Source organism: Pleurodeles waltl, chromosome 5, assembly GCF_031143425.1.
Source record: "Pleurodeles waltl isolate 20211129_DDA chromosome 5, aPleWal1.hap1.20221129, whole genome shotgun sequence".
NCBI classification, from domain to species: Eukaryota; Metazoa; Chordata; class Amphibia; order Caudata; family Salamandridae; genus Pleurodeles; species Pleurodeles waltl.
In genome coordinates, this window is record NC_090444.1 from 231380435 (window position 1) to 231393889 (window position 13455).

Genomic DNA, 13455 nt, shown 5'->3' on the forward strand with positions numbered 1-13455 from the left:
TGTACTGAGAAAGTGGAATGCGAAATCAAGGTAAGTGTGGTAGTTGGGGGTAGATGAAAACACCAGAGGTAAACACAGTAAGTGTCCCCAGCGACCATGTGGAAGGTAGTTATCCACTCAGTCATCCCAAAGACTAACATAGGGAGTAGTGGTTGGAGTTTGCATTATTCAGGATCCTTCCCAGTGGACCCCCACGAAACCAACAGACAAGAAGAAGGTTGGAGAGTCGCCTGATCCGCAAATATCCAGAAGAGAAGGGACCCGAATGCAGAATGTGCCCAGCCCTTAGACACCTAATACACAGGGGGAGGTGATCACACCTCTCCTTTGCAGGAAATTCATTGTTCTGACTCTCCTGCCTGAGCCAGGCTCGCCAGCAGGAGGGCAAAACAGTGTTTGGGATCAGCAGCAGCATAGGCTGGCACCTAGACCCCATAAGGCTGCACAGGCAGAACTGGGGGATCCTCTAAGGAACCCCCAGAGTACATGGTATCATGCAGCTAGCACTGGAATTGGTATAGTTGCATGATTCTGACATGTTTGATACCAAACATGCCTCCGTTTGGAGAAACCATTATGTTGTTAGACCACTCGTAGTTGACCAGTGTCCTCTACATACCTTAAGATGGCTTCTCCGCTCTTACAGAGTCCAGAAAATGGGGCCTGGGGTCTGCAGGAGCACCCTGCTCATACTGGGGTACTTTCGCACTTAGGGACATGCACTCTACGCTTGGGCTGAAGGGCCTACCAGAGTGGTGACTTACAGTGTCTTAGTGCAGTGACCAGGACATAAGGTAAGCCTTATATCTGTGGTGAAAGGGTGCATGCACCATTTCACACAGGCTGCAGTGGCAGGCCTGCAGACACAGTTTGCATGGGCTCTCATGTGTGGCACAATACTTGCTGCAGCCCATGGGGTACCCCTGGTGTATCATTGCCCTTGGTACTAAGTACCTTATACAAGGGACTTACATAGGTGTACAACAGTGCTAATTGTGAGTGTAAAAATGTTACCAGGAACTAAATTTAGAGAGCACACGGACTCTGGGGTCCTGATTATCTGGATCCCAGAGTGTTACAGTCTAAACACACTGACGTCAGGCAAAACGTGAGGGTAACTATGCTAGAAAGGTGGCACTTTCCTACATTCTGCAACTGGCCGCCCCTGTGCCGCTGAGGGTGTAAGTTTGGTGCTGCTTTGTCGACCCCGGGTGCTTAACTAAACACCAGGAGACCAACCTGTGACACCGCTTATAAGTACCTGTGAGCTTCACATCTTCATTCACCCCCTCTCCCTCCCCCCCACCACCACCACCACCCCCGCCCCTCCAGGCTCCCTTAGTTAACATTGGGCATGCGACTCTGAATTCGGCCTCTGTGTGCGGCCGTTGCACTCATGGTACCGATTGGAACCTTGCCTGGTGTTGACCTAAAACACCGAAGACTGGATTTGTAAGTCGTGTATTTACCCTCAAAACTGCATTCTTGTTTTCCTCCCATAGGTGAACATTGAAGACGCTGAAAAGAGCACTAAGTGATGATTTTTGAAACTGAAAAGTGTTTTTAATTTAAAAACTGCTTACCTTATAACAAAATTATTTTGTTGAAAGCATATATAAAACTATAGGAAGATGGCTCTCTATATAGTCCCCTAAAATGAAGTACACTGTGCAGAATCCAGTGGATCCCCAAAGGCTTGCAGAGGCAAAAATAGATAGGTTGAATCCTCTTTTTGTGGTATTGTGGGTGAGCAGTTAGGCATATCAAGTAATTGTATTAAGCATTTGTTGTACTCACATTGGCAATAAATGACACACTCAAAGAATAAATCCGAGACCAATTTCGAAAAATAACAGTTGCTTTTATATATGCTTTGAACCAAAGAACTTCGTTATAAAGTAACCAATTTTTAAATTACAAATATTTTGCTGTTTCAAAAATCGACAGTGCAATTTTCAGAGTATTCATTGTTATCCTATGGGAGGAAAACAATGATGCAGTTTTACAGGTAAGTACACGGCATACAATCCAAGTCTTCAGAGTTTTAGACTAGCACTGGGCAAGATTCAGGTTAGTTCCAAGAGTGTACCCACAGGATCATGGGCGGCTGGGTGCAGAGGTCAAAGTCTGAGTCTGTGCCCAATGTTAATCAACGGAGACGGGGAGGGGTGAAAACATGCTTCCTCCAGATAAGTACAAGCACTTGGGGGGCACAAGGCAGCACCAAATGTACCCCCTCAGCGACACACAGGTTGTCAGGTGCAGAGTGCCAACGTAGCGTCGGGCACCCAATGCTATTCATTGGAGACGGGTATCCACTGAAGCACTGCTTGGAGGTGAGTTAAGCGGGGTCAAGGGTCGATCTTGTGGAGTTGAGGTAAGTACAGGCGGGGGGAGGTCACAAGGCAGCACCACACTCATACACTCAGCTGCACAGGGGCTGCCAGGTGCAGAGAGCCAACACAGTGTTGGACCAGCCCATTGTTATTCATAGGAGGGGATGACTTTCAGAAATGGACTGCAGGCTCAGGTCAGGAGAGGTCAGTCTTCACAGACGGTCTAGCTCCCCAAGGCCCAGGGTCTCCAGATGCAGGGGTGTGTCTTGGCGTCGGAAACAGCTTACCAGACAGGTCGCTGTCAGATGAGGTCTTGGATTTAGGCTGCAGGAATTGCTTTGGATTTCGGCAACAATTAGCCCACAGTGGATTCCCGGTCAGAAGCCCTTGGGAACCTTCAGGGGCCTAGTGAGCCACTTGGACTCAGTCCACGGGTGTTGGGCACAGAGGTGGTTCCAGGCAGCGGTTTTGCGGTTCCTCTGGCAGACTTCTTCTTTTGGTTTCGTTTGGCAGGCCCGCTCTCCACAGAAATTCTTGTTCTTTTTTGTTTTTAAGTCAGGCAGTCTTCCCAAGGCTTTGAAGGTTGCTGGGCTGCAGGACAAGGCACCTTTTTGTGCAGGTTCTTTGAAGGTTGCAGACAGGCTGGTAGGGCTGGGACTAAGTCAGTGGATATCTTCAGTTTTCTCTGCTGGTGACACTTTTTGGTGTCCAGCTCTTCTTAGATCGACAAAAATCTGATTCAGGGGTTGGGGTGCCACCTTAATACTGAATTTAGGGGCATTACAGGGAGTGTCAGGTGCTAGCCGGTAGGCTACTCACCTTTAGGGTGACTACACTCTTCCAATGACCACTTCCTTTGGGAAATGGGCATAGCCCTAACCCTATTGGCCTAATTCCTTCCATGAAAGATGGAGAAATGTAAAAAGTAGTGTCCACTTCAGCTTGTTCACTCTAGGGGTTGGACTGGCATGAAGTGGGCACTCCCCCTAATTTTCCCGCCAGTCCTGCCACCAAAAGTGGGGTCAGGAACTGGGTGGTCGGCCTCCTCCACTATTTGGAGAGGACTGGGTTGCATTTCAAAGGTGGCAAGGCTTTTTAAGCACCCCATCCTGGAATGTCCATCCTGCCTGGGAGAGGATGTCACACCTCTGCCCAGAGAAGGCCTTTGTTCTGAGCCCTTGAGAGCATTGGCTCTCACCTCAGGGGGCCAGAATTCTGTCTTAAGGTAGCTGTACTGGTTTTGACCAGTGTCCAAAATCGGAGTTGGTAGGTTTTCAGGGGGGGCACCTCTAAGGTGCCATCTAAGTGCACGTAATAATAAATCCATCACTGGTTTCAGTGAGGGTTTATTAACACGAGGTATTTGATACCAAACATCACTATTGTCAGTAAAGCCATTATGTAGTTGTGGAACTCGTAATGACCAGTGTCCAGCGCATGTACTTAAACTGGCTTCCCTGTTCACTTACTATGTCTGAGAATCAACAAAGACATGGTAGGGGCATATCTGATCATGCATGGCTGCACTTACATGTAATATACTGCACCCTGCCTTTAGGGGTGAAAGGCCTGCTAGAGGGGTGACCTATATATTGCATGCAGTGCTAAGGGAGCAGGGCACACAGGTTGTGTGCCATGTCGTGTTTTTACTTTGGGTTTTCACCAAGACACAACCTGTGAAAGCAGCACTGTGTGCAATTAGTGAGGGGGTTCTAACGGGAAACAGTTCATGCTGCAGCCATCGGGGACCTTCCTTTAGTGCCCTATGCCCTAGATAACAGGGGTGCCATTTGCTAGGGGCTTATTGTGGTAGCTAAAGGTTTGCCAATTAGGAAAACAACTGTGCAGCTTTAAATTGTAGGAAGCTGGCCTGGTGTGGCAAGCACCTAGGGTGTTATCACCTTATACCAGGTCCAGGTATCCCCTGTTAGTGACATGTAGTCAGTGTCTAGGAAGCCAGGCTCTCTAGAGGTAGCTGTGGATGAGAAGCCAAGGCTTATCTAGGAGACATGCAAAGCTTATACAATATCACCTATAGTCACACAGCACTTACACACATGAAAGAACCACACAGTGTTACAAAAATAAAGGTACTGTATTTTAGTGATCCAAATACCAAAATACTATATAGGCAATACTCTAATGGAAGGTGAGTAAACACAGTATTGTGTACACCTCAGTTGTCCGGTATGAGCATAGAAAGTAATAGAAAACAGTGCTCTAACAATAGACAATAGTAATCCTTGGGGGAGTCCAAACCATATAATAAAAAAATAGAATGGGAATGATGGACACCCACCCAGGTAAGTGGAATCAGTAGATAGGAGCTGGAGGAACTAGGGACCCCAAAAGGTAAGTACCAGAGTGCCCCCAGCGACCAGAAGAGAAGAGGTAAGTAACAGTTTTTTTCCCAAACCCACAGACAATCTTTGTAAAAGGACTGTGCAAGACCCAAGCAAGACTGGAAGAAACAGAAGATGGATCCAGACAGAGGAGGAATTGCAAATAAAGGAGACCAAATCTAGGTCCAGTTGGAGTGTCCGGTTGGGCAGAAGCCACTACCTACCCTTCTGGAGATACAGGACCAAGTTGACGGTGAGGACCAGAAGTCAGCTATTCAGCACAGGAGCAGAGGAAGAGTTCCAGGAGTGATGCAGTCGATGTTCCACGTCGGAAGAAAGATGCAGGCAGTCAGTGGCGTGGAAAAATCACCAACAAGCCTTGGCAAAGTCAAGAGTCGCAGGAGAGAAGTTGCAGAGCTGCTGGGGACCAGGAAGGTCTGAGGGGACGCAACCCAAGGAGGGGAGTCCCAGGTGACCCCCAGCAGTCAGAAGAGCAAGAAGTTGTGGATTCAGCCCCCACAGGCAACTCACAGGCAACAGGCACAGGAGTCGCAGTGGGGCCCACTCAGCACAACTGGAGAGGAGTCACATGCCGCTGGAGCAGCAGGTAAGAGACTACACGTTGTAGAGAAGAGTTCTGGAGGCCGGGGCTACATGGGGCCTGAAGATCCCTTGGAAGAAGAGCCAACATTCCTTAGTAGCTGCAAGAGTCACCGTGCACAGAGGTACCGTCCTGCAAGGAGAGGCAAAGACTCACCACCTCCCAAGTTGGACAGCTGATAGAGAGGACTGAGGGGACCACTCCAGACCACCACCTGTGTTGCAGGATCCACGCGGAGTTGCAGGAGAGAGGATCCACGCAGCCGGTCGTTGTTGCAGTTGGTGCCTGTGGATACAGGTGAGTGACTCTTTCACAGAGATTCCTTATTGCTTCTTGGTGCAGACTGAAGAGTTACCATCCTCATAGGATGAAAGAGCCTGGAAAATGTTCCAGTTGCTGGAAGGAGCCGGAGAAACAATGTTGCAGAGCAAAGTCATCTCTGGAGCTGCAGATTGTAGGTTCCTGTGAAGTCCAATTGCAGTTCCAGTGGCCAGAAGTCAAAGTAAATATTGCAGAGGAGTCCTGCTGGAATCTTGCATGTCGAATCTGAGGACCCACCCAAGAGGGAGTCCCTACACAGCCCTAAAAGGGGGGTTGGTCACCTAGCAGGGTGATAACGTATCAGGAGGGGGCTGTGACGTCACCTGTCTGACCTAGCCACTCAGATGCTCCCAGAGTTTTCTGCCCACTTTGGATTCAAGATGGCAAAATCCAGTGGACACCTACAGGAGCTATGGGCACCACCCCTAGGGTGGTGATGGACAGGGGAGTGGTTACTCTCCTTTCCATTGTCCAGATTTGTGCTAGAGGAGGTACATGGGGTCCTTGGACTGGTGCAGACCGGTTTATGAAAGGAGGGTACCAGATGTGCCCTTCAAAGCATACCAGTGGCTTGGGGAGGCTACTCCTCCCAAGCCATGTAACATCTATTTCCAAATAGAGAGGGTGTTGTCTCCCTCTCCCAAAGGAAATCCTTTGTTCTGCGTTCCTCTGCTTGAGCAGGTGAAGGAGGGCAGAAATTTGTCTGAGAGGTGGCAGCAGTGCTGGCTGCCCGGAAAACCCCAAAAGGCTTAGGAGCCCCAGAGTGCATGGAATCATAGAACTAATACTAGCAACAGTATTGGGGTATGATTCTGACATGATTGATACCAAACATGCCTAGGTTCGGAGTTACCATTATGTACCTGGACATAGGTAGTGGCCTGTGTCCAGTACACGGGTAAAATGTCTTCCCCGCAGTTACGAAGTCCAGGAAAATGGAGCTGGAGTTCGTAGAGGCACCTCTTCTGATGCAGGGGTGCCCTCACACACAGGTACCTGCAGCCTGCCCTCTGGGCTAGGAGGTCCTGCCATTGGGATGACTTACAGTGACCTGGTGCAGTGACCTGTAGTGAAAGGCCGCATGCACCTTTTCACGCGGGCTGCAATGGCAGGCCTGCAGACGTATTTTGCATGGTCTCCCATGGGTGGCCAACACATGCTGCAGCCCATGGGTATCCCCTGGTGCCCCAATGCCTTGGATACCTAAGTGCCTTATACTATGGGCTTACAAGGGGTCCCCAGTATGCCAATTGTGGGGTGTGATAAGTCCTAAGTGACCAAATTAAGAGGGAGAGAGCACAGTCACTGGGGTCCTAGTTTACAGGATCCCAGTGAACACAGTGAAAACACACTGACAGCGGGCAAAAAGTGGGTGTAACCATGGCAAAAAGAGGGTACTTTCCTACACTGGTGCAACTGTTATTGAACACAATTACTCTGCATATGCTCTCTTTTCATTAGATTGTAAAGCCCCTCATAATCATGCACATTGTTACCTTTTAACCAGTCACTCAGCATTTTTACTGAGAAGTCCACAAAATCAATCCAGGACTGACTCCGGGTTTTTCGAGTCTCCCTGAATTTGATTCTGTACTCCTCAGGAGTCCACCCAAATCCCTCAATCAGGGTAGCCTTCATGAGATCATAGGAGGATGCATCTGCCTCGTTCAGTGTGAGGAGTCTAGCCCTACACTTTCCTGAGAACAGTTACCAAAGGAGAGCTCCCCAGCACTCCTTAAGTTTTTGGAAACACAGGCCCTCTCATAGGCTGTGAACCACTTGGGTTTGTCATCACCTTCCTCATGTTTGGGGAACTCTACTCTAGAACTTGACTCTGTCCCTATTTATGATATTGCTGCCACCATTCATGGGTGCTAAACCCATGTCTGCTCTTTCCCTCTTTATAGCTAAGAACCTGTGTTCCAGGTCCAACCTCTTAGCTAGCCTCTCTAAGAGGGCATCTTCCTCAGAGATTGCATCCCTGGATCTTGAGGAACATGAACCACCCTCACTAGAGGAAAGTATCCCAGACACCTGGGGTACATGTACCTCTGTTTCAAGTTGAGGAGATGTCCCTTTCTTCCTCCTTGCCTGAGTTGTCCTGATCCTGAGCCTCAAGATCAGTGGGGCCATCAGAAGGATGGGTCTGGGCATATTCTGCCTGTATCTCCTGGAGCCTTGCACGGGTAGGGTTTGAGCCTGTTTTTATATTGTACCATTTACAGAGGGGGCTTTACTACTTGTCATAAAGCTTAAGGTAGGGGATGATGTTGAGCTCCACCACCATATCCTCTGAGGTACTCTATATTTTACTAAAGTGGGGACCTTTTTGAGCTAGAGAAAAAATCCTAACACAAGTTTTTGCAGTCCTAACTGAAGTAAGCTTTTAAGTTTTGCTCTTAAGCTACAGTAACCTGACCAGGGCCCTAACAATTACTTTTAGGAATTTAGCAAAATACCTAATTCAAAAAAATCTATTTATTTAAAGGCAATATTTGGATTTACTTGTGTAGTCACTTATGGACCAAGTGGTATCAGCAAATGGAAAGTCGCAAACCCCACCGCTGCTCCATGAATGTAGGAAGATGTCTCTCTATATGGTGCACTAAAATGAAGTACGCTGCAAAGTGAGTCCAGTGGATCCTCGAAGGCTTGGAGAGGCAGAAATGGATAGGTCTAGTGCTCTTTTTTTGGTAGCGTGGACAAGCAGTTAGGCTTATCAAGGAGTCGTGTTAAGTAAGCCTTTGGGGATCCACTTGGCTCTCTGCAGTGTACTTCATTTTAGTGCACTAAATAGAGCCAGCTTCCTACAGTGTCTACCCTTGGGCATGAGTGTCAGACAATATACAACATTTTGAAATTTGGCTCAAGTTATAGAGTATTATGGAGTAAAAAGACCACATCTGATCAGATCATTGTGCAATCTTTGTGGGGCAAAGCAGTGACTACTACTTTCATAAGAGTTTCTGTTACAGGAGGTTTGCAAACCAGCCACATTATGTTAGCTGTTTAGGTTTGGTGAATAATTATAATTATTGAGTAGAATTAAATGATCAGACTTGTTTAGAAGGTTCAGCACTAAATTTGCAGATAGTATTTATATTTGTTACAACATGGCACCTTTTTCCAAATTGTTGAGTATTAAAGGGGAATCATTCAAAGAAAATTGTTTATTGCAAGAAAGTTCTGTACCTTTGGTAATGTTCTTTCTTATGGATACTGTATTCCACTTGCAGATAATTTTATCACATACCCACATTCCCCCAGCAATCCTCTGATAGTTTGAGTCCCTCTGTAGCCAGATATATCTAAATACATACCTGGCCAGATGTTGCTGCCCCATTAATGCATAATGGCTTTCTGTTCAGTCAGTATCAGTGACACTACGGTTCGGAAAATGTGCCTTCTGGCATCAGCACATTGTGAAAAGTGCTTGCATGACTCAACCTGTATCTATTGAAAATAGAAACTTCTGAGAGAATATTTTGTCTTTTATGTCCAACATTACTGAATGTGTTTAACTTTATTGTCTCCTTTTATCTTTCTAGTGCCTTGAAAGAGTTGTCATCTGGCTGGCATCTGTGCCGGACTATAAAAGCTGGCATTATGCCTTTTCTGAGGTGTTGTGCTTTGTTTTTCCATTATTTAAATGGGGTTCCTGCACCTCCAGAAATACAAGGTAATATGAATTTCTATCCTGTCTATTGAGATGTAAGTTCACATTATGAGATACAACACTCTGGAATATATTTTTTAAAGCCTCATACTTCAAAAGTGTTGATTGCTAGTGTTCAAGATATGAAACTAATCAAGGACTTTTTATATAAACCAACGTCAAGTGCAAGGTGTGTGACATTGCATAATATGTAATGGAATACCTGGTGTTAGGAAACAGCTCACAAGTTTAAATATCAGAAAATACAACTTGTCATTTGATATGGTATTATTACTATTATTATTATTAGTAGTAGTAGTAGCAGTGGTAGTAATAATTGCACTCCAAAGAAGGAGAAAAAATACATGTATTTGGCTCACAATTGGGGCAATCTAGTGGTGCCTAAGAATCCTTTTTGAAACAACTCTATTTTTAATTTTTAAATCATCTTACACAACTGGTTTTAGGAGACTATATACAAAAGAAAAATTGTCTTTTAGGAATGTTGTTTTAGATGCGCAGTGCATTATATTATGTGATAAGAAATATGCTTCATTGATAGTCACTCTAGTTAATATCCTAATTGCACTACAAAGCACAAGGCTTCAGTCTAGATCTCGAAAATTTGAAGTCATCCTTCATATCCAACAACATGCTGGTCATTGGTGCGAGGAGGCGCTGAAAATGGCATTGTTATAATGAATACTTCTAACCACAGATTCCTCAACTTGTGAATGTTCATCTGCATCAAAGTAGATCTGGAAACTCTAAAGCAGTACTCTCGTGCACCAATAGATGACGTTGTGCGGCTTTACATCGACATTCCACTAAGGAATTGACAAGCGGAGCAGCATACAAACACCACAGTCGACAGGTTCCCTGGTCCACCGCCCAGCATCAGGCGACACAACACCATCCCACTTATTAAGAGAAAAGAGACATTTGGCTAGTGCATCTTTTTTTCCTCGTGTCTTGCCCTGCGATCAGTAAAGGCCACTTTATTCAAGGTTGCTATTCCTGTGCTATACAGAATATGATGGCCCAAGTGTTACCAACCATTTTACTCTACTTGAGGGGGGGACCTGACCCAAGCTATCATGGATACCTGTGACACAGCTAAATTTGTAATTTGCTCTGGCTTGAACACAACTGACTGTTTAGGTTAGATGATGGTACAAGAGTAGTACTTAGGCATGATGACAGAATTATGTCTACAGGCTTTTCCGGGGATCTCCAGGCATCCTTAATGGACATGCCATTCGTTGGCTATCAACATTTTAGTGGCATAGGTGATTCATCCCTAGAGTGATTTCAGAAAAAGCAGGGCCGCCATACATTCCTTGAGTATGGCTGCTCCCACCAGATAATTCCACTAGCAATTTTACTGCCTCCTTGGCTATGGTAGGGGATTTTAGTTTCACCAATGCCAGACACTTCTGCCAGGCCTGCAGGACTTTCACACTTTTATTTGCCAAAGTCACAGCTCACAAAGATCACGCTTGGGCCATTAGGGCATCCTACAGCCAATTCCCCCACCCTAACCTATCATCTGCTGACCCCAAAACATCTTTAGTGCACCCTTTTGAGCATACAGCCACCTTGTTGGAGGCAGGGTCTGAAATTTCTTCCAGGGGGTGGCGAGCCATCATCTCAGACAAGGTGTTCCTTCAAGTTGTTCATCGAGGCTACACTTTCCCATTTCTTTACAACCCACTCCACATTCCAGAATTCAGGATATTCACGCTAACCTAGGTCCTAACATCATTGGTATTCACTATAAACGTTCCAAAATCTTTTCTGACTCTTTCGTAGAGGCTCCTTCTCTTCTGAGTTTATCTGATGGAGACTTCTAGTTGCAGATTATTCCTTACCCAAAATTTCCCCCAGGCATCATTCTGGATGAAGTTGAAGAAGAACAAGCGTTCTTTGACTTCACTCCCTCCGTCAGCCAACGAGAAAAGGGAAAAGGAGCATTGTTATTTCGGGCCTCTGTCCTCGAAGCCTGCGTCTGGTTTTGCACCATGCCTCCCCTGAGTTTCCAGGAGCCGGAGCGGCCCCTGCCCGACTCCGAGAGTTGTCTAAGGCCATGCACTTAATTTTTTAGCAGTCCGACTCTGCTGAAGTGCTCCTGGGCTGTACAGGTTTGGCAGGGGCCCTCTCGGGTACCGTGCCAGCTGTTCCTGGATTGAAACCTATGTCGTCGTACCACCTTGATCTTCCCTGACTCCCGTTGCTACATCAACGCTTCTGATGCCACCAGGGCCTACGGGTGATATCGAGCCCATCCTCATTGCTGAATCCGACACCGAGCCGGACCAGCGTCGTGCAGCGCCATATCTGATAAAGACTTCTAGCTGCAGCTTCCTTACCGTAGAATTCCCTGGCATCAGCTTCGAATCAGGAATTTTTCTGCTGAGCAGTACCCTGTGCGCGCCGTCGGGTGGCGTCGTTCGGATCCGCGTGCGTCATCAGCGTCGTTGGAGCCGTCTGTGAAGTCATGGTTGTCTATATAGACGCCGTCTCGGCACGCGTACATCAGTTCTTTTCCTTCTGCCCAGTTAAGTGCAGTTCCGGAAAGAGCTACCCTTCTTCGACGGTTTGTCTAGGCTTTTTTGACAGTTTGAAGTCATGTCTTCGAGAAAGACAGGGTTCAAGCCGTGTGGTGTGTGTCATCGCACCAAGTCGGTGACGGACCCGCACCATGTTTGTCTTTGGTGTCTGGAGAAGGACCACGACTCCACCTCGTGCTCTGACTGTCGGGCCATGGCGCCGAAGGCCTTGAGAGAGAGATCCCTCAATCTTCCTGCGGCCCAAAATACGTCCTCGGTCGGCGCGACTCCGCAGAGGTCACAGTCCCGCTGTAGGAAGAGGTTGCGGCACCGCTCCCGGAGCCCCAAGTCCTCTTCCTCGCATTCGAGGTCATCTCAAGGTAAGAGGCACAAGAAGAAGAAGAAGTCCAAGAGGGCTTCGACTTTGCCACGCCCAGAGGCCGACGAGGCATCTGTGGAACGTCGATTTTCCGAGCGCGGTTCCGCAGAGCCGTCGCCAGGTCCGACTCTGCGTCTTCCTCCTTTTCCGGTGACCGGATCGACCCCCGCTCAGATTAAAGAATTTTACGAGACCATGCGTCTCGTTTTTTAGCAGGCTGCACCCTTGGATGGCTCTTCGGGCCTGCAGGGTCAGCAGGGGACCCTTCGGATTCCGCCACCGGTGCCCACCAGTGGTAGCCCCATCCTTATTCCGGATGATCCAGAGCCGGAGGTATGACGTTGACTTCGACTGAGCCAATTCGGCCCAGATCATTGTCTGAGCATTATTTAGATCAGCCACATGCAGGAGAGGAATGGGAGGGGTCTGAGGACCCTTGAGAATGTGGCTTGCAGCAGGACTGGTATGAGGATCTAGGGGAGGCCAGTGGACTGGACACGTCTCCAGATGCTGGTATGCTCTCTCCTCCTAATGTGGCTACGGAGGAGGGTGCTTCATTTGCTATGGTGGTGCTTAGGGCAGCTGAGGTCTTGGACCTAGATTTGCCTACGGTGCCAGTCAGGACGAATATCCTGACAGAAGTGCTTCAACCGGGGGTGACAACATCAGAGCTGATGTTGCCCTTCAATGAGGCTCTTACAGACATCCTTCTGGGTACATGGTCCAAACCCAGCACAGGGGCTCCTGTGAATAAGACGGTCGGCCGCCGCCATAGACCCGCTCGAGCAACCCTAGTTTCCTGGCTCAACACCCCACTCCTGAGAGCTTGGTTGTCCAAGCCTCTACTTCCCTTGGTGCCTTCCCTTCCACCCCCCCGGATAGGGAATCCAAGAGGCTGGACCAGCTTGGGAAGAAGATGTTTTCTTCCACCAGCCTGGCATTGAGGTCCGTTATTCCCATACTTTATGGGATACAGTGGCACAGGTGTTGCCCCAGGTCCCGGATGGCGTACGGGACACTCTCAAGGCTGTCAAGGATGGGAGAGATGCTGCCAAGTTTATGATCAGGTGTGGTTTAGACACGACCGACTCGCTGGGCAGAGCAATTTCATCGTCAGTGACTCTACGTGGCCACGCCTGGCTATGTGCAACTGGTTTCTCAGGGGATGTCCAGTCAAGCTTGATGGACATGCCCTTTGATGGCTCTCGCCTTTTTGGCGAAAAGGCAGACTCCGCGCTTGAGAGGTTCAAGGATTCTCGAGCTACGGCCAGA

The 13455-nt window shown here is 47.8% G+C and overlaps 1 protein-coding gene across 3 annotated transcripts in view; it reads left to right on the forward strand.

Moving 5' to 3' along the window:
* The window catches only part of UBR2 (ubiquitin protein ligase E3 component n-recognin 2), a 1248744-nt gene that overhangs the window by 1066776 nt on the left and 168513 nt on the right, over positions 1-13455 (forward strand). For all 3 annotated transcript variants that reach the window (XM_069233963.1, XM_069233965.1, XM_069233964.1), the window contains exon 41: positions 9149-9279. In XM_069233963.1, coding sequence (XP_069090064.1) covers positions 9149-9279 — 131 coding nt within the window. The remainder of the gene's footprint in view (positions 1-9148; positions 9280-13455) is intronic.